Source organism: Tinamus guttatus, unplaced genomic scaffold (genome assembly GCF_059628265.1).
Source record: "Tinamus guttatus ecotype Peru unplaced genomic scaffold, ASM5962826v1 Tinamus_guttatus_pri_ptg000472l, whole genome shotgun sequence".
In the NCBI taxonomy this organism is placed as follows: Eukaryota; Metazoa; Chordata; class Aves; order Tinamiformes; family Tinamidae; genus Tinamus; species Tinamus guttatus.
Genome location: NW_028289006.1, coordinates 8,518,144 through 8,540,324, shown reverse-complemented (window position 1 = coordinate 8,540,324; position 22,181 = coordinate 8,518,144). Strand labels below are relative to the sequence as shown.

The following is a 22,181-nucleotide window of genomic DNA, read 5'->3' as shown; positions in this document are numbered from 1 at the left end:
TATTTCTTTAAAGGATTTTTTTTAAATATACATAAACTAGCAGGTATTTATTTTAATTAAATTTAAATTTTAATTACAATTATAATATGCCAGTGAAGAAGTAAAATTAAAAAAAACAGCTTAACAATGAGAAGGCACTGATGAGACATGGGTCTGGCCCTGGGTCCTGCTGTACTTTTGCTTTATGAACTTGGATCTTTTTTCTCTCTTCTGATCTGACTCAATAATAAGATTATTATATATTCTGGCATGGGTACTAAAAGAAAGGAGCTGTAAAGATGGCATCTATTTTCAGTTGTCAGTGTTAGGAGACTGATCAGGTAGAAAGTTAGACTTTTGCTGGTGTAAGGAGCTATGGTCTGCCTCCGAATATTCTTTGGAAGTGCATGTCTGCATACACTGATGGACCTTTCGTAGGCACCATATCTATGTTGACTTAACTGTCATCTGTCACCCAGGTAAGTCAACATTTCAAAATGGTTTTGCATGGACATAGTCAGCCTTAGCGAACCCAGTTTAGCTCTCTTCCCCCACCTATGCCAGCATAAGCATAGATATGGTCAAGTGGTCAACTGAATCAGGTGGTAGATCAGATCAATCAACAACAAACTTTTCATTTCTATTTGTTTGTAATCTGTATTTTCTTCCTCAATTTGACATGGTACTTGTGCCAGCACAGTGCATGGAAGTGAGGAGATGATAGGAATGGAAAGTGGGGTGGAATAACAAAACCCTACTTTCAGCTTAGGGGAAATCGTAGTAACTGATTTTCATGAAATTTTGGATAACTCCAAATATAATTTCTTTAAAACTAACAGTAACAGCATTGTTTTGTTACCATGGCTGTTCTCTCAAAGTGCTAAGACAAAGCTTAATGGTTAAAGACAATTGGCTAATTAAGGTGTGACCAAAGATCTGTTGAAATGAAGGTGCAGACTCCCCTAACTCCAGTGGACTTTGGAGTGAGCACGAAAAAACTGAAAGTATAGAGCATCTTGGGAGGGGTAGAAGCACCTGTGTCGTCCTTCAGTTTGTTACAGACTGTCCTCTTCGCAAAGCTCATTCCTCCTCACTGGCTGTGGAACTGCCTCCAGGTTTAAGGAATAGTCTGAGCTAAAATGGTCTCTCGGTTTTACATGTTTAGATAAAATTCAGGATGCCATCCTAAATGCTCACTACCAATGAGCATCCCCAAATGAAAATACCATTTAGGGCAATTCAGCTACCTTTCTTTCTATAACCTTGCTTTTGTTATCATAAATAATTAATAATAAATAAATAAATACCAGATGAACAATTTGTTACAAACGGTTCCCATTCTCCAAAGGGAAGGAGTTAATATGTTCTCATCTGGCCTCCAGCACAGCCAAATAGAGAGGGAGAAAAAAAAAAAAAAAAAGGCCTCTCTTAACAGGCAGTGATTGCTTAGACACAACACAAAACTATAAAAAGTATCTGTGAGAAAAAAAAAAAAAAAAAGTGCATTAGCACTTAGGAATATGTCGCGAATAGCAGCTTAAGTGCCAAAACTCTGCTCTGAGGTGCCATATGGGAGAAAAGATCTGTTTTCCAACGAAAGGGATAAAAAATGAACAATTTTCCTGAAGGCTATAAACACTTTTCCTAATTGTTTCTCTGTGTCTCTAGCATTTTTGTCTGAAAACTGCAGTGAACTGTATCAAACAATATATACAGGGAGAATAGAAAGAATTCCCCCTTGTAAAATTGTATACCAGTAAAGACCTAAAAATGGAAAAAAAAAAAAAACAGTCTATTAACAAAAGTGCAACAAACACAGTTAAGCTACTGAGTGCAGCATTTTAGAAGTGTGGAACAAGTAGAGAATGCTATCATAAGACAGCTTGTAGATACCATGTATCATACCATGTATGAAAACCTGAATTTTATCCTTTGTAATAAAGCCTGTTTTGGAAGAAAGGGTGTTTCTGCAGAACCTACCATGAGATGGGTTCCTGAAAGTGGCTTTTAAACACTTGATAAATCCTCTCTAGCATTGTTTTTTGCGAACAACAAGGGAATTGGTCTTATGTAAATTTATCTAAATTCAAGTAGTTGGTTTCTTACTGAGTTAAACTAAAGATCTTGTTCCCCTTAAAAGGTTTTTCAGGCTATTCTAATCATCTACTGTCTGTTTAATTTGTAGCATTAAAAAGATGAAAATAAAGAAGGGAAAAAAATGAGGTACAGCTTTTGTTTTTCAACCACTATTGGATTTAACAATTTGCACTAGTGTAACTGAGATAAGCATCTGGCCCACAAAAAACACTAGCACGACCAAAGATTTCTTTCTTTTTCTTTTTCTTTCTTTTTTTTTTTTTTTTCTAATAAGAACTAGGAATTTTTCCAAGACATTCTGACAACTGGGAGTAGAGAATCTGACCAAAGTATGCTCACCAGATGGTAAATGTTTCCATGTGGGTAAATATTGAAAACTTCTAAATCCCTGCAAACTGGGAAGAAAGGATGGGAAAGGTTTGCTGTTGTTTCGGGGGTTTTAATCACCTCTGCTTTGAATGCAGAGGGAAAAAAACAAAACAATAAAAAAGACAAAATTGATGGAAAAAAAAGAAACATAATTTGTTATTGGATCTGAGCTCTTGTTAATATGTGTGCTTTGGAAAATTTTGACTGTTAAAAACTATTTTTTTATCTTGCCCTAATAGTTTTAAAACTTTACCATTCCAAAAAATGTGATAATTCCACAAGACATGGCAAGAGGGATTATTTTGATATGGAAGGAAATGTTAAAGAATAAAATAATAAAAAAAAGGAAAGGATAGGTTGAGTTTGTTACTAAACAAGCCCTTTCCTGGCTCCCTTTCCAGACACTGTTGCCTAGTGGGGCAGGAGCAGATGGGAACATGGGGTAAAGGCTCTGACAGCATGGTAACTTATTTAAAATACAAGTGAAAGGAGATTGGCATGAAAATAACCACACTGAGCTTTGCAGAGCTCTTCTCTCCCACTGTAGAGACACTGAGGCTGTACCTCAAAGTACAGGCCAGGAGAGCGGGAGATAAAGGATAGCTGGAGAGCAGCAAGGCTTTAAACCATGCTAGCTCCCAGCTTCCTGCATTCCTTAAACATCTGCGTAAGTGTTTGCCACATGGGTAATTTATTCCAGAATTAAAACCGCGCAGGCAGCAGGGCACAGCTGGAACAGGAAGCACAGGCTTCCATGGCACAGGACACATAGCTGGAGCAGCGCAGCAAAGTAGCGTGAAGTTAAGAGGAAATTTCCCACCAAGCACAGCGAGCTTCAGGTCATGTATGCACAGAGGCCCAGGAAATGAGAGAAGTGTCACAGGGAAAAGGCAGGCCAGCAGAACAAAGCATTTCCTTAGCTCTTTATTTTTTTTTTCTTTATTTACTTGCTTTTTTTTGTACTTTATTTAGATTTCCATGAAATATTGAAGGCAGATTCTGGTCCTTTTTCTCATGCTCTGCTCTCTGCCAGAAAGGCTGTAGATTACAGAACTTCTGGGTTGGCTGGTTTGTTTTCTCTGCATGAATCTGAGCTTTCGGCAAAAAGGGGAGAGGCAAAGCCTGAATATGGAGAAGACAATAGCAAAAATAGGTGATGGAGAAATGCAACCGGATGTTCTTTCCCGAGGAATTCTATCTGTGAAAATAAATAAATAAAATACTACAGCCCCTTGCTATCAAAACTGTGAAGCAGATGAACAGGATCTTTGCAGTATTTCCTTCCTTAGAACTGTGGATGGTTACCCCATCTTTAGAAAGCCTAAAAAAGGCAGAAGTTCATTGAACTAAGTGCATCCAGACTTGATGGGGATATGACCTTATTTTGTGGACGTGATGGAAATATATGATACAAAGAAACTGAATTTCATGAAGCAGAACTGGAGAAATGTGATGCTTTGTGTTGGCAGAAGAGATGAAAGTGTGTGGGAAAGGGATCTTCTTCCAGTAATTTAGTTTTCCTTATGTATTCTTTTCTGATGAAGTGCTGAAACAAAGATGCTCCATCTCTCTTTTTTTTTGGGGGGGGGCGGGAGGGGGGGGACACAGAAGTCTAAATATACTTTCACACCCTACATATATTTTTTAAATATACAATTGATAGAATGTTTATGGTAGAACAAATTTATTTGTTCACTCTAAAAGAAGAAGAAGAAAAAAAACAACCACCACCAAAAACCCAGCTTTCAAGTAGTACCAGACAAGAAAAAAATAACTTAACAATAGTTTATGGCTAATGTGTGTTAATTGTAATCAATATCCAGGAAAAGTAACATCTGTTTACAAAAGTCATGCAACAGCTTGGCAAGAGAGATTACCCAAGAAATAATGTATTATGGAATTGGCATAGTATCAGAAGAAAGAGTGACTCACTGTAGAAATATTAATGTCCAGTTATTTTTGACACATTGCTTTGATCAGAAGTCTTTGGTGTAGAAAGTAGCTATATGTGTATTTTGTATTTTTCTTCCTTTTTTTTAAACATAAACACGCACACACTTACCTAAAAAGCCTTATTTTTTGTTTGTTTGTTTTTGTTTGAGAGGAGGTTAACAAAAAACAGTCTCAGGCAAACATTTTATCTCTTTTGAGGGAATATATTGCATGTGCTGTTTTGATTTCTTAAAAAAAAAAAAAAAAAAAAAAAGTTTGGATAAATTTGCTGCCTGCATTTTGTCTTTTACTCCCCAAATTTAAAAATTTTAGGCCTACAAAAAAATGCTCATTTCCAAAAGAAAATAAGAATATGCAGATGAGAAGGATGTGAGATATCAAGGAAACCACATGTTGATTTTGATATAGTTTTGAAGGAGAGAGGGGAAGAAATTGCATCTCTGAATGTGAAACAGACAGCCACTAGAGAGAAGACCTGTTTGGATTGTTTGCTTGTTTGTTTATACTTTTTTTTCCTTCCTTGGAAGAAGCTATTCAGCTCTGTGAAGGAAAAAAAAGCCTATCTCAGTCTGTAAATGCAAAACCAGATTGCTGCCAGGAACCATTTGCATGTATATAGTAAATAACAAAACAGATTTGTTTTGCTAGATTTTCATAAAAGTAAAAAGGTATGCATGAAATTTTGACACGATTAAATAGTGCGTCTGTATAGTTATATGGGAAAATTGGCTCTGCACTGCTCTCTGGAAGGGTGTCTCCTGATGGTGTATGCTTATTTCCTCCTGTGCACAAGTGGCATTTAAATGCTGTGGTCAATGGCCAAATGAGGGAAGTAATTCTGAGCAACCCACGACAATAAGAGGCAGAGTTTCCTGAATCAAGGTCAAGGTGGTTCTGCAAAATTTTCCCACCATGATGTTCATTTATTTGGTACTAAAATTGGAGAGAGGTGTGTGGGAGGATATTTTTGCATGTGCTGTTGAAAGTGCAATGTGGAATAGACTCCAAGGGTGCAGATGAACTGAATTCTCACAGCACAAAGCACGGGACTCTCAGCAGCAGCATGTGTTGGTGGAAGGATTTAATTCATATCTTAAGACCTCTGCTGTTAGTGGTGCAAGGCAAACTGAGGAATGAAAGCCAGAACATATTCAACTGCAGCAGTGGCTTTCAATCTGAGAAGGAATTTTAAGTCCAGGTTATCAGAACAAAGTGAACATACAATACAAGCATACAATAACCCACTTCCAAATTTCCTTTAAGGTATGGTATTTCCCTCTTGGATTACATGTACTCTTGGCCCTAGCTAAGCAAATTAAAATGTGGTATCTACAGAAAAAAAAATCTAAATAATACCTTCTTAAAGAGAAGGACACTAAGCCAAAGGGTCTTTTCATATCTCACATATTTTTTTTCCAAAAATTTTACAAGTGCTCTGGGCATGGATAAAAACTGTTCATTGCTTCTGTTACATTCCCACTCCCAATCCAGCATTAAGTATTCTGGTGATATTTATAGCAGACTGGATGGACAGCTAATATTATTCTTTCCCTACCATATCAGTGTGCATTTCTAAGGCATTATTTTTTAAAGCTGAATCTATTATTTCAACAGAGACTTCCAAAAAAGAGCAATTCTCAGCAGCACTTTGGGCAGCCACTTGCTGCAGAAGGGTTAATGCAATAATAATACCCCAAACAAGCAATTGACTTCAAATAATAAGTTTAAATGTTTAAATGCAGTCATACAAAAGCAAGATACCTGGTTGACCCTGTTGCCCAGCAACAGAGGCTTTCTCCCCATTGCTAAACACACATAGTATTTATTTAACCTTTTCTTGTCAACACAGCACTCATATCTCTTCTACTCAAACTGCCAAGGAGAGATGAAACCTGATCACAAAGCAGGTTTGGAAAGTATTTGTAAATACTTAAAGTACTTATTTTGTATAGCTTTTATTTTTATTTTTTCCTCAATAAAGCCTTCTTTTCATGCCTTTGCTTGAGGTAGCCATCTGAGAAGAAATACCGCTCTAATAACTCCAGGGGAAAAGCAACAAGAAACTGTGCTCTGGGCATCTGCTGATTTTCAGAAGATGTTATGGGTCTGTTAAGAAACACAAACATCTCCTAAAATGATAGTACAGACACAGCGACACTGAGACTGAGAATTCACACTCGCAAGCTGAGATCACCATGGTTGCCTGCTCGGTTTTCCTGAACGGGTGAAAGAAAAAAGAAGAAAAGATGTTAATGAGTAAACAGGAAGATGACTATTTAACTCACTGAATAGAGGGACTTAACTGTTACACTCAGCTCTACTCAGTAAGCAAGAAACCCTTAAATGAGCCTAGCACAGGGCTAGCAAAGGATTTAATTAATAACATAACCCTTAACCCTACATAAAGAACTTCCAACTGCTACCTTAAGTAGCACTTGTCAGTACTAAGTGGAATTTTATGATTTTATTTCAAAATTTGTGTGAGTAGAATGACAATTTAAGGAAAAAAAAAAAAAGGCATCTAGAAATAAGGCTAAAGATGGGCTACTATCTTTCCAGATGCCCCTTTCTCAGTATTTATCATCCTTAAACTAACTAGTAATCAAGGAAGTTTTTTTTTTTTTTTTTCTTTTTTCTTTTTTTCACAGAATCACAGAATGATTAAGGTTGGAAGGGACCTCTAGAGATCATCTAGTCCAACCCCCCTGCTCCAGCAGGGTCACCTAGAGCACGTGGCACAGGGCAGCATCCAGGCAGGTTTCGAAGATTTCCAGAGAAGACTCCACAACCTCTCTGGGCAGCCTGTTCCAGTGCTCTGTCGTCCTTACAGGAAAAAAGTGCTTCCTCACATGGAGGTGGAACTTCCTGTGTTTCAGCTTACACTCATTACCCCTCGTCCTATCACTGGCCTCCATGGAGAAGAGCCTGGCCCCATCCTCTCTGCAATCACCCCTCAGGTGCTTGAGCATGTTGATCAAATCTCTTCTCAGCCTTCTTTCCTCCAGACTAAACAGGCCCAGTCTTTCCTCATATGACAAATGCTCCACTCTCTTAATCATCTTCATGGCCCTACACTGGACTCTCTCTAGAAGCTCATTGTCCTTCTTGTACTGGGGAGCCCAGAACTGCATCCAGTACTCTAGGCGCAGCCTCACAACCTGCTGGCAATGCTCCTCCTGATGCAAGCCAGGATCCCATTGGCCTTCTTGGACATGAGGGCACATTGTTGACTCATGGTTAACTTGTTGTCAACTAGGACTCCAGGCTGAACTTCAGGCCAAACTCCTTGCCTAGACTGCCTCCATAGTCATCAGAGAAGAATAGGTCTATTCTATTACCTATTATAGATAATCTATATATCTGTATATCTATTATAGACTGTGATGACGTGTTCTCCTTTCTTTGCTTTTATCATAGAAGCGACCATGTAGGCTAAGAGCGCAGGCCAGCTATGCTAGTTGCATTTAGAGGAATTGAATCCCTAAGGGACACAGGGTGAATTTGCTGTGTAAAAACTACTAAGAGAGTCAAATACTTGGAAAATGCGTTGAGAGATACCAAAAGACATCGTCTTGGAGGTGATTTTTATTCGTCTTTCCTAAAAAGAAAAATGGAAAAGACAAATGTTTACTTGTACCCAAAAGGAATTATTCTTTGAAATCAACACTTCTAGGCTTTTATGATATACAGGCCAGTTTAGTCTCCACCAAAGACAGCAGAATTTGTGTAGTTTTCATTTCCAAGGGCAGGATTAATCCTCTTGTCCTACGTTACTTGAAAAGGTGATGAAGAAGTGGAAACACTTCAGTTCGCTTGTCTTAGTGTATAGAATATGACAAAGAAATCACTTCATTTATTTTCATTGTAATTCATCTGTATTTTCCACCTGTTGTTTTGCAAACATTATGCTGTACCATTTGAGGTTGTGACACTTCCTCAGCACATAATACATGTATTGATAACTTAACATTTATTGAAATATTGTTTAACATAAAACTGCAACTTTAACATGAGATGAAACCAGTAAGATCTATCAGCTCCATAAGGATCTCTGAAACGCTTCACAATGAAAACCAGCTGTATTTCCAGTTTAGAAGATGCATGCCATGTTTTTTTTTTTTTTCCCCTCTTACGGTTTTCCAAGATGAAATATTTTATAAATTATTACAATTTGCTCTTTATTTTTCATTTTTAATAATTCGATAAAGAACAGATTCTCAATTTTTCTTTAAAAAAGCAAAAACATTAATGCCTAACAAGAAAATACTGAGCAAATAGTAAAACAGAGCATTATGTTAGAACACACTGACATAAAAACAATACATTCATATAGCACCTTAGTGAATTCCCTTTATCATAGTAAATATGGTACAAAGAGGATCAGATAAAATTGTGTTGCCTGACAACTGCAATCTTTTGGGTGTGTAAAGCATCCTGCATTAAATTAAGGACTCAATTCTTCTTTTAACTCACAGTGAGTAGTATTTTACTTCCCAAGAATTCTCAAAAAGAAAGCCCCGGGACGTTGTACAGTAAGGATTCACGAACAGTGCCAACAGGAACAATATATGCCTATTCCGTAAAGAATAGATTCATTAGTGTTCTGACCACAGTATAGTGTTTTTAAATGATTCCATATTGGAATTTCAGTTCAAAAATACTGAGGTTCACTCTGTAAAACAGCACAACAAATACATATTGGCAGAGACAGAAACAACCAGTGCAGAAGTATGCCAGTGAACAGACCTTTGTGATGCCGCCAATATTTTCTCCATCAGTAGTGCTATTAAAAAAAAAAAAAAAAAAAAAAAAAAAACTACACTTTGAGAAGTATTGGGAAGCATTAGTGAACATATTCACTTCTGATGAAATATTCCCCTTTCTGTATGACAAACAGTTTTCCCAACACATAATAAGTTATCTTCTTTGATTGTTTTCTAAAATTTGTTTGAAAAATAATTATCGTTAACTTTATGGCATTGTTTTTTATCTGTTTTGCAAAATTTGACAACTATTTTCATGCGGATGACTTGGACAAAATATATATTATGTGAAGGAAGAAGTGGAATCTGAACACTCCAATCCCCCGCCTTCAAACCTACATTTAGCTTCTTTTTCTATCTCGGAATGAATATATCTCTAATTATTTATTTGCAAACCAGCTCGAGTTCAACAAGAGTAGGGAGCATCTCTCATTCCCAATGCATACTGGTGACCATGTCCAAGAAAAGCTAACTTTGAGGGCTTATTTGTGGCCTTGATCTTCTCAGACTGGAAACGATCTGAAACTCCCGGTCTGAGTCTGAATGCTCTCAATGCTAGCCCACACTACCCCATGCTACAGCCATTTTCAAAGCTAAAGCAGCCATGGTCAGCTCTGAGAGGCCACCTGTGGTCTTTGTGCACTCAGGAAAGGACTCTAGGTGATAGAGCAGAGGAGTTCAGTTTACTAAATCCTGGAACTCTCTGTTTCTGAGGGGCTGCACTGAATAACTTCCTGCTCTGCTGACGCATCCAGCTCCTCCCAGCAAGTCTAGGCACTGAATGCCAGCGTCTAAATTCCAGTCTGAAATGTCCTTTCTGAAGGACTGTTATGTAGAACAGAATTGTGAATTAGCTTGTTTACTATAAACACAGCAAAAATGTATTTCATTAGTGAGAAATGTCTTAGCGCAGTTGAACTGTTTTTTTTTATTAATTCTTATTACTTATTTATAGTTCAAAAATACCATTTAAATTATTGCAGGCTTATACTGAGAGCGTTTCATTTGTTCTAAGTATTCACACTGTGTACGGTTTTGATTACATGAACATTTTAAGCCTTGGGATAGCATGTGCTTTCCGTGCTAAGTCTGAGGATAGCTTTGGAAACACTGCTTTTCTGAATAAAAAGAAAAGTCATTTCTATATTCCTGGTTATGTTTGCTTTCACAATAATTGCTAATGATCAAAGAAAGGAAAATATATATATATATTAAAAAAAAGAATGGCAACTTGTTAAAAATGTTGCCATTCCAGCTGACTAATGAATAATTATCACCTAACTAGTTGCTCTTAATGGAGCACATCCTTCATATGTATTTGTAGCTGTTTAAGATTAGCCTATGTTTTTCATTAAAAAAGATTATTTTTCTTTTTAGTTTGAAAATCTATGTTTCTTTTAAGATATCTTTTCTTTACAAAAAATTTAGCTGGATATTATGGGGTATTAGTTGGGTATAAAAGAAAAAACAAAGACTTGTTTTTTGGAAAAGGATACTATTTTGAATTTTGTGGAAGCCTTTACTAGGCAATTTGTTTTTAAACACATGCTACCTCTGTATGGGGGTATTTACCAAACCTAGATCTGAATTTAGCAGGACTTATGAATCGAGAAAAACAATTAGCTAGCTGTTTTGTGTAGACTTTTGAATAATTTACCCCTCTTAAATATGTTCGGGTGTACAGAGTACAGTACTTTTAGTACTCTTGGTCAGTGTAGGCATTCTTGAAATTGAATCCTTACCTCCCACATTTAACTAACCTCCATACTTCCAATTAGGTGATAACCACAGTATTCATGAGATTAATAATACAGCCTTCCTCTGTGTCACACGACACTTGTGGATTTCTTAGTATCTGCTGAAAGAGCCTAGAGAATTTCTTAAATAAAAAAAACTTTAAAGATTGTAATAATCCAAATCTATGCATATAATATAAATCATACAGCTATACAGCCTCCCTCTGTGGTACACTAAAAGCTCAGAGCTGACACTGAAGTCTTTAGGACTAAGGGAACTTTTCAGCTAATGGGCTCAAGCCAGGAAAAAAAATATACAGGAAATAACCAGCGGCAGTGGAAAAGTGGATATGAAAATAACATGACTGGGCTGGAAAACTATGGAAAAAAAATCAAAACTAATTTAGGAACATTAATTTTTCATTAAATCAAGATTTTTCATTTTGCATACCATGGGGAAGATATTTCACAGCTCTGTTACTTAGACATCAGTCAGGAAAGACTGATGATTACTGTCAGTTCCAGTTGCTTAATCTGGTATACAACCATTGCGTTCATATTATATATGAATTGGATGCAAAATATGGAAGAAGTAACAATTCTCAGAAAGTATGCTGAAGTATTCAGCTGTGTGCATATTTCTCACAGAGAGTTCTGCATATGTTGTGGGAACAGGAAAAACTGAAGCTGAGATCTGCTCAGATGCTCATCTAAGAGAACAGTGTTGCCCTTGAGGTGCCTGGATTTGATAGTGACATCCTTAGTCAAGCAGAATGTTTTACTTCCTATAAGGCATTTTGCCTGAATAAGGAGAGTAAATTTGGCCCCTAGGTAATACCAAATCCAAGTACTGCTTCATTTCAGTGAAAAGAAATAAAGAATATTTGTTGAGACAGAATAATAGATGCAATTATCTATTTTTTACATAGTTGTCATGTCAGATTTGTAAGTTTATATACATTCTCTTTTGAAAGAAGTTGCAATGATTTGTCACACTATTTTCTTAAAGTGCTCAGAATGAAATTGCCGAGTAACAGAGGACAAACTTCCTTGTCACGACTGCCTTTAAAAGAAACACATCACCAACTATTCTATGAACGCATACTATCATAACATTTTAAATTTGTATGTGCATAAGATGGAATCCAATTTCCTTTCACAACATACCAGTCATAGCTTTAAACCTTTTGGCACAAAAAAAGGATATTTTGTTTTGTTGTTTTGTTTTGTTCCGAAGATCTCCCTAAAAGAGAAATGATAATAAAAAAGGGGTTGAAGATCTCAAGAGAGGTTTGAGAAATTTGCATTTCCTATAAAATTCAAACTTTTCAACAAATGAGTGTTTATATATTGCCTGGCCAGACTAGTAAAAAATAAATTGCTTTGTTTGTTTTATGATCTCCCCAGTACTTCTATGTTGTTAGGAAAAAAACTGGAAGTCAGTCATTTTTTCCGACGAATGGCACCAGTCGGGACTCAGATGATCATATTCACTCTGTTCCTCCTCAGGTGGCTTTGCTTTATTGATTTGGTGTCTGAGAAGTCCAAATGCTAATGCTCCTAATGATCAGCCACTCCTTTTGACTTTTGGTAACAAGTATTCGCATGCAGTTAATATCAAACAGAACTTTGTGTTCTACATCTGTTATTTCGAAGTTTCCATTCTTGAATTCTCCTAGTCTCAAATATGTAGTACATTGTCTCCCTTTTTTACCCCCTACAATCTTTTCCCCCACTTCCAAGGCCCCGTGATGCAAGATGTCATTTTGCCGGTCTTCTGTTCCTGTGATAACTTTAATTTTACTGATTTTAATGGGCTTCTCAAATACAATACCATAGAAGTCTCCAGTAGAAGGCGCTTTGCCCCAAAAATACTCATCAATGCTGCTGTAAGCCTTGCTTGCTTCATAGTTTTCAAATACATTCATGTTTGTGTGCAGGTTTGCAGGTGGGTTGTCAGGGATATCAAAGGATTCCTCTTCAAAATCATCATCCTTTAGCTTGTTTTCAGCTCCTTTGTAAGATGAGTAGTATCCCATGTGTTGGAACAGAGATGGCTTAAAACGTATCACTTCCTTTTGAGCTAGTAGCCCACGAAAGTGGATCAGGAGCCAATCGCAAGGCATTTCTTGGTAAAACATCAACAAAAAATGAGCCAAGCGTGGGAGGTCATGGGAATGGTAAAGCTTTCCAATATACCCCAATTTGGAGAATTCCAAAGTTACCCAATAGGATCCTTCTCGAGAGGTAATTACTTTCTTAACAGCAGTCAAAAAGTTCTTTGAGCAGCGAACATCGTCTTCCAGCATCACATAATAGTCAGAAAGATTAGCACAAAAGTTAAGCAGGAAAGCGTAATCCACATTTTGTTTGGATCGAAACTTCACACGGTCTTCTGGGTCATTATAATTTCTCTTGAGGCCATCCAACACTGGATAGTACTCCTCAGGGACATGAATGACTATTAATCGGCCTGCAATTATGTGATGAGCAAATTTCAGTGAAATATCCTTGACCATCCCTTCACACCAGGCTGAGTCAAAATCTGCCAGCTGCACTACCACTGCAATTTCTTTAAGTTCCTCATAACTTGACTGTTCAAATATGGACTTGATAGTTTCAAGCAAGTAGTTTCCCTTTTTCCGTTTCACAGAGGAGAGTCCAATTGTAAGATATCCTGTACAAAAGAGAAGCCAAGCATAAACTGAGTATTTGACATTGGAAACCATCAAGCCACAAAGATACCCTCCGGGGTTGTGCTTATATTAAATAAACCTTTTGAATGGTGAAGTCTGAGAAGTTTGGTATGTGAACTTATTAAACTGCATGCAACAAAGGATATTTATTGCTTTTTCATGAAAGAAGAATTGTATTGCAAGCGAATGGACATATGGAGAATATTGCATTGAACATTCATTTGTTAACTGCAAGGAATGGTGTGAAGCGGACAAAAGCCAAAACAATGTGCACGTATATGCCTGGTGGGGGAAAAATCCATTTAGACAATGTTGAAGGCTATAAAATCTGCTAGAAGAAAGAGGATTGTGAGTTATCATTCACTCAATATTTTTAACTCAAGCTACTGTGAAATGCAGCAGCAAACTGTGAGCTAAAGATTAATTGACACACTTTGATTGTTTTAAGAACTATACAAGAGTACACTTATTTCTAACTTCAATTTTATAAAAGTGTTGCATGAATAATTTCTTTTTGCATTTTCAACTTTAACTAAATTTGTCCAATTTTTCCTTGCTAATATTTCTTCTCCTAACCCTCTTTCAGGACTTAGTGATCAATTTACAGGAAAATTCTTCTTACAATATACAATTTAGATATCATTTTAAAGTAGAATAGAGTATATGACTGCATACCTGTATTTCTATTAATTATTTTTAATGTTGTTACATTTTCCTGGGAACAGCTGTATCTTAGTTATACGGGATTAATTTTCAAATATGCTGTTTTGGAGTCACTAGCACTGCATTATTAATAGCAGTCATAACCATTCTTTTTTTTTCAGATATTTGTTAATATGTCTCCATTTTCATTACTTCTTGTGTAGAAAATGTTAATGTTTTATAATTATCAGGATGTACTTCATTTGAAACTACCCTAACTTTCTAGAAATAATTTAAACATTGTGGTTTGATAAATTGATTCAGAGTTTCTCCTTAGGCTGAAATCTCAAAATGCAGTTGTGCAGTGTAGCAAAACCCAGAAGCTATCTACACTGCTTACACAGACCCACATTTCTCAAACCTAATTTGAACAAACTTTATCATCTTTTATGAAGATCAATGACTCACAGAGAGTTTTATTTTAGCATCAGTGCTTGGAACTTGTTTATGCCTGTGAAGTGATTGATTTTGAACTAAAAGGACACCTGTCTAAAAGTTAGGTATGGCCATCCTTCACAACAGGCTACAAGTCTTAAATCGTGCCTGAAGTCAAAATAATGAGCCGTTGCTTTTCCTTTGGGAACTGAATCCTCCTCTACCATCCCCGTAACAGCACGATTCCTCTCCCCCATCATCACAGCTAAAGGGACAATGAGATCCTGATACAACAGAGGACCAGGAGGACATTTCTACTTGCCTGATCCCAAAGGAACCTTAGACAGGATTTATTTATTCAATAGGCAGGCACTGACAGTTTGGTCTCAGAAGGTAGTTACTGAGCACCACCAGAGAATGCATAGTTCCTGCTGCCTGAACACTGGCCATGGGGTTGAACCATCAAGCGTGCTGCTCACGCTGTCCATCCAGGGGCTGCATGTAGGAAGACTGCAAGTCAGGCAAGCGGTCAGAAAGTGAACAGTCTGGGGGTCATTCAGCTAGGGCTGAATTTGCAACTGCCCGTGGACTGCCATGTAGAGACAGATGTGCTGCTAAGTTGTCCAAGACCTCACTGTTCAACTGAACCCTTCCTGCATGGAATACCACAGGGATTATATGGATTTCACCCATTTTTAATAACTTCATTTCATAACGTTCAGATTGTAGTTACTTACTTTTCCTTGGCAAAGGCGTGCCAGCTAGGTAGCGATAGGAAATGTTTATAGATCCTGAGAAATTTGACAAATCTTTAAAAGTGTGAACATAACGCTCTGGGTTAAGCTGGTGCGTGGCTGTTTCTCTGATTAATTGCTTGTCCCCTTCCTATTAGTGAGAAAACAAAAAGAATAGGAAAGGGAAAGAGACAGAGAGAAACACATTTGTGAATGCCAGCCAGAGAGAAAACAGGGACAGGCAAGTTTCCAAGAATAACATTTTTCAGTGTCAGCCTTCCTGAAAGCATGTAGATGTCACCTCATTTTTTTTCAACCCATTACCGAATATCATACATTTTTGGTTACAGGAAATGTACCATAACCGTTCAGATTATGGTAAAAGGAAAAGAAGAAAAAAATATTTTGGATAAAAGCTCCGGAAATCTTATTTTCTGGAGGGATATCAAATTGTTGCCAAAAAATGTTGCAATGTTCAATATAGGGATAGCAGAGCATCTTTCAACATCGTAGTCTTCACAGAGGATGCAGTAGAGGAGAATTTTTGAAAATGTGTTTAGCAACATTAAAAAGAAAAACAGCTTTTACAAAGACAGTGTGAAACTGTGCCTTGGCATCTGGCTCACTTTGCTAATTTCCTGAGTAGCTCCAAATCAAATTCATGAGCAGAGGTTCACGTTTTCATCTAGACAGCGAAAGACTCAGCTGGATTTAGCAAAAACTGGTGATACAGAAAAAGGCAAGTTTATCACCAGACTTTCTCTCCCTGTTTTTTGTCTTCCTAGACACTATCCCTATCACAGTGAAACTGCACACAAAATACGGAGGCTCCATCAGCACTGCTCACAGAGCTCTCAGGCAAAATCTGCCCCTCAGCCCCTAAGCAAGGAGAAAATATCCAGCAGGTTGTAATGTCATGAGACTGAAGTTAAAGGTAAGAATGCTTATTTAATTTACAGTATTTGATTCAAGTCTTTGATGTCAGGCCAGGGTATAAATGAGATTCTTTCTTCTGCTACAATATGTTAGAGCACTAAAAACTTGCCAAACTGTCATTAAACGGGAGTATTTTGCAGTAAACAGTGCTGCTGCTAACAAGAGCAACTACTCAAACAGGAAACAGCATTCATTTTTTACAGTACAAATATTCAAGAGCAAAAATGTGTCGAGACATTTATGTATTTTATGGCACAAAGAAACATTCCTGTAAAGCGATCCTAGGTTCATTCTAAGTTCATTATTTTTCTTTGGTAGCAGTAGTAAATAATCCACTACTGAGCTCAGTCAAGATCTTTGGCTAACATCCAGGGGCATCTACCTGCTCTGTTATGCTCTCTTGATCTGCAAGGTCTGTCTGAATAATGCTACTGCTGCTCTGCTACTTTGCATTAGCTTGTGAATTATGAGATTAAGGTTTATGTTGATCAGATTCCAGATTAAAATGTCACTTAATGGCCTGGCAAGAGGCTGTGCTAAAATTTCAGGAGATTTTCATGGAAACTAGCGAAATTTAAAAAAAAATTCAAAATATCCCATGCCATTGTTTCCGGAATGGAACACTAAAATTCCTCATTTCATTAGTAGATTTGGAAAGGAAACCCATGTTGTTGAGGTTCTTCTACAGACAGAAAAGAAAAAAGTTATAAAAGGTTTAGGAAAAAAAAAAAAAAAGGAGAATGTCAGGACAAAGTGTTTTGATTTTATTAAAATATTTGAACTGACCACAAGCATTTTTCTCTTTTTTTCCTCTTTAGGAAATGCCTTTTGTGGGTAATAATCCATTTTGGTTTTGTTATTTTCATTCCTTTTTTTGAATGGAAAATAAAACTAAAACATGTACTTTTCCATAAATTTAAAAACCTGTTTCTTCTCTCCATGTTTACTGTGCAGAGGGCTATGAAGCTGAAGAGCGTCATCAGGTTTCTCTAGCTCTCCCCTCTATTTTTTTTTTTTTTTCTATCTTGGTTCTTGATTTCGTCTACTAATTAGGTAACTTCTATTCTGTTGTTTGCTGGAACTGGGCAACTCCTGCGGGTGTTGCAGGGGCTAGGAGTGCTCCGTTCTTCATAGACATATTCTGCTCCACCAAGGTTACAATGTCATTACTGATTTCATACAGTCCAAAAGAATTAGTACGCATAGAATCGTAAGGAAGGCATGCTGCACCTAAAATTCTTTTACAACTCAGGGTATGTATAAAAAATCACTGCAAAATAATACATATATAATAATCTACCTTATATTAATTTGATGTCCTCAAAATGTTTCATCGGGTGTAATAACACACACTACAAACAAAGCATCTTCAGCTGCCCAGTTGACATCCTATAGCAGTACTACGTATCATCTACCAAGGATCGTTAAGAAATTCTCCCCCTGGGCCCTTCCTTTCCAGTCCCACACCAAATGCCCTGCAGACTGAAGAGGTTCTTGAGATGTGTGGAGAGTTTCTAAATTAAAAGGGAAAGTTTTCCTCTCTCTTCTGAAGATTTGCCACAGTACATTCCCTTTGGCAATCTGATCATCTGAAAAAAAAAAAAAGCTACTCATTTCATCTTGTCCATGGAGAAAGAGATGACAGACCCACATCCCTTGTACAGCTTGCTCTCTGACACCGGGAGAATATCTGGGGCAAGTACATCCTTCTTGATCTTCAAGAGACATAAGGAGACATCAGGAGACTAATTATACTAAGAAATTCAGAGGGCCTTCAGGGTTCTGGGCTTTCAATTTCCCTTTTCCTGAGGGTCTGCTTAGCCTGCTGTCCTTGAAGTGCATGCTCAAGTATACATCTCCTCACCACTGATACTGAAACTGCTGATCTTTTATCTTAGCAGAGGAAACACACCAGGCAGGGTAACAGAGATGTTAGCCATGGTCAGGAAAGTTGAAAGTAAAAATAAATAAATAAATCAAAAAGTCAACACCCTAACACATTCAAGAAATGCTTGATGGACTGTAAAAGTGTCAAGAGATCTCGGATAATTGTCAGGAGATTTCACATGAGCCTTGCCTGGGAACTACATGAACTCACACATGCCAGGACTGTGATGAGAGAAACAATAAAAGAAAGTGAATATCTAAAACGTTAAAAAAAAAAAGAGTAAATTAGGAATAAGGCATGGAGCCATCTGGGAAGCTGACAAACAGGATGTGGAAAGATTTTTTTAAAAAATACCATTAGCAGTGATAATAAAAGCACTTTCAGAAACATCTAGGGGATTCTGAAGCAATTAGTGATAGAAGAAGAAGCAGGGAAAATGCCATTGGGAAAAAAAATGTGTGGTAAGCCAGGTCAAATTGATCACAACCAAGAAACAATGAATTAGTAAAACATCATGCAAAACCTTAGTGCAAGTGCTGTTAGGGAAAGTAATGTATCTGTAACGGAGTAACATGAAAAAAGTATGTTTTTTGTTTTAATTATTTAAGAAGTTCTAGGATAGCCTTAGCAATATTTACAATATTATAGTATAGTATGTAGTATGAAGTAGTAAATAACATACTAATGTTATTAGTATAATTTTTTTTGTATGTCGTTATCACTGATTCTGCTAAATTTGATTTACTGTGCATGCATTACACATTTCTTGTATTATGATGTGGCTTTTCAGACCCAACTGAAATGAAACTTCGCCTTTCAGTGTATTAGAAAGTCCCTATTGCCCCAGTTAAATGTCAGACAAATAAGAGAGTGGCATATAGGATCAGAAAGCCATTCACTAGTTCAATTCAAGACCTAGAAAAAGCACTGTCAAATCTTATCACGGTATTACATATGTAGGTCAGTCATTTGGCTATTTGCAAGTCCCATTTATTAAGCATATGTGTCCTTCTACTGGGCTCCATCCAACTTCTAATGGCCCAAAAGTTCTATACGTTAATTAATAAAAGAACACCTACTTGGCATTCAGCAGTGAGACTCCCATAAGTTATATATGAATCTCAGGGCTACAGTACCTTAGTGGTAGCCTATTATTGAAAATCCTAGCTCAGATTCTTCAATAAATCTAGGTTAAAATCATAAAATTATACTCTACGCCACTTTAATAGTTAACTTTGTAATGCTGAACCTGACAGGCTTAAATCTGGGTACAGAAAATGGCAAAAGCAGAATAAAAAGGAAATTATTCATGCCAGCAGCTTAAAATAATACAAAAGTAATGCAAAATCTCTTCTATATTTTTATAATCTTGCTTAATAGTATATTCACAGGTGAGATATTTGCAGTCTGGCCTGAAAATGGATCTCATAGCAATGTGAATAATATAATAGATAATTTTATCACTAAAATTGAGGGAAATTAGAAGGAAGTGAAATACAGCTAGTGTTTTCACTCAGAGGAAGATATCTGATAGAGACAGCTCCATATTTTTCTACGTTCATTATCTATTTTCCTATACCTACAATATATTTTACTTCTTTAAAAAGGACTGTTAGAATCTTACTGACACACTCTGTGTATTACATATAATAATGACGGATTGGTCAGAAAGGGCATGTTTTGAGGATACTTCACTGCCAGTGGTACACTAACTACAGGAACTGCAGGAGTTATGAACTCAACTGCTTCACTGGAGATATATCCTGTTATATTTGTTTGTTCCATCAACATTTCTTCTGCCTAAGAAACTTACCAAAACATAACCATCTTCAATGTACAAGTTCATGAACAGCAAACAAATGACAAGGACTCCTAAGAATGATACTGCCGATCGTTTCCGCAAGCATCTCATTTTATCGAAATATTTCAAGTTGTGTCTCATGTGAAGAAGGGCATATACTACTGTCACCTGTGAAAGAAAATGATAGTGTTACCATAACTGTTCATCTATCTGATAATTATGATTGAACTTACCTTTAGATGTATCCAAGTCCTTTAAGCTTTTATAGAATATATGGGATTCATTCAATCTAAACATAGTCATCTTCAAGTTAAATATGTAGTCCTAACAATAATTCAAGGTCTATTTGTTTCTTCATCGATAAAGCATGATTACTCCTAGCCATTTTATGCTGAGATGAAATTGTGTGGTCTTGCCGTTGGTCCACTACATGCACCAGTTCCCTATGTACTACTTTGTACAACTCGATGGCAGGAGATGAATCATCTGAATTTCCCTCCAAATCCAATAGGTCGGGAAGAAGCCCTATTTCCCCTCCCTCCAGTTGGAAAAGTCTGGATATCAAAAATGCCATTGCACATGAAGTTGACCTTCCCTGCAGTGAAGATGCAAGCGGGTGCACATACCAGCACCAAACCTGTGGACCATCCATCAGGCTAAGACATCTGCATCAGGGTGGATTGACTCTCTCTGGAAGTGCCATTTTCTCCACGGGCTTTAGAGGACAGATGGATGACTATCTTAGTCAAACAAAATGAATCCCATTTCCAGCTATCAAATCATAAGCGTTAACCTGTGGAGGGCTCCATTTGCTTAAATAAGATATTTCCACAGACTTAAAATAATAATAATAACAACAACAGTAATAACAATAATAATAAGACTCCAGATCAGACTTATAAAATTCAAGGGGATTCTGAACTGAAAAAAATAGATTTAAAACTTTCAATTTATACTCTATTTGCTTTAAATGCAAGAGTATTATGGCTATTGTCCATAACAAGGTCCAATTGGTCTATGAAATGTAGTATACTGAAGTCATGTATGAATATAAACCTTAAAGCTCTACTAACCTATATGAAGTAGTAAGCAGCACTGCATCCTGCTTGCTTTATTTTGGAAGAGATTTACAAATGAATTCAAAAAAGCATGATAGTTTATACATGCTGCTGTACCACAATGCAGCAATGAGTAAGAGGTTTACTTTTGATCTTATTTGATTAAGCCTACCACAAGGTCCTGCAGCAGGTGAACGCAGAAGGACTGTGGTTCTCCAAATGGTTCCTCCACATACCCATTACAGTAGTGGTGTCTGTTGCATGTCTGTGGATTGCAGCAGAGTGTCAGAGGATACCCTTACAATTTGTGTGGAAATGAGAAATCATCCTGTTTTATAACAGACCATGATGCATGCAGAGCTTGTTTTGGTGGGATTTTTTTTTTTTGACTACTGAATCTGTTGGTATTCAAAATGATACACTATTTAAAAAATGATCAGAGGATCACAGAATGGATTAAATATTGACTTCTCAGAGAATGACATGAGCTAGCCCAACTACTGAAATTTGTAGTGGCTTGGAACACTTACAGCCACTAGCGACTCCTGGGATAACATATGGAGATACACGCACTTTCCTTTGGAAAGCTTTGGAATGAATAAGTGTTTTTTTTTAATCCTAAAATCGCTGCATATGTAACACATTGCATATGCATACTGCATATGTTATATTTGCTGATCTGCAGTAATACACAGGTCCCTAATATCCTGACCAAAGTCAGTAAAATGTGAGTGCACTAACTCAAACTGTGGTTGCTGATATATTTGTCCTTTCCCAAGCAAGTTTTCATTAGATAATTTCATCTTTAGATTAGGAACAGAAGTTTAGAGAATTCTACAGGTGAGACCTGAGGCACTTAGGACTGATGCTGATATACAGCAAGAGAAGAGCTCAGTCTGGCTGCCATTTAGAAGGAAATACTTGCATTTTTCTCGTCTTGTTTTCAGAAGTTGTTGCAACATTAGGGCTTTGCAAACAGAGCCCTTGAAACACTTGAAGGCAAAATACAAAGTCCTAATAGTGTTTATTCCTTCCTGAACTTCTATACTCATACCAGCTTAAGTAACTGAAGAGAAGAACCCCACAATTCTAGC

General features: G+C 37.0%; 1 protein-coding gene and 1 long non-coding RNA gene across 2 annotated transcripts in view; one reads left to right on the top strand and one right to left on the bottom strand.

Annotated features, from left to right (window-relative positions):
• Positions 1-22,181, top strand: part of LOC148593014 (uncharacterized) — a 325,329-nt gene that overhangs the window by 203,192 nt on the left and 99,956 nt on the right. The window lies entirely within an intron of this gene.
• Positions 12,215-20,191, bottom strand: MGAT4C (MGAT4 family member C). Its single transcript, XM_010215295.2, has 3 exons — positions 20,042-20,191; positions 15,408-15,555; positions 12,215-13,574 (listed from the first exon to the last, which is right to left on the bottom strand). The coding sequence occupies exons 1-3, from the start codon at positions 20,168-20,170 to the stop codon at positions 12,418-12,420; spliced, it is 1,434 nt and encodes a 477-aa protein (XP_010213597.2). The 5' UTR covers positions 20,171-20,191; the 3' UTR covers positions 12,215-12,417.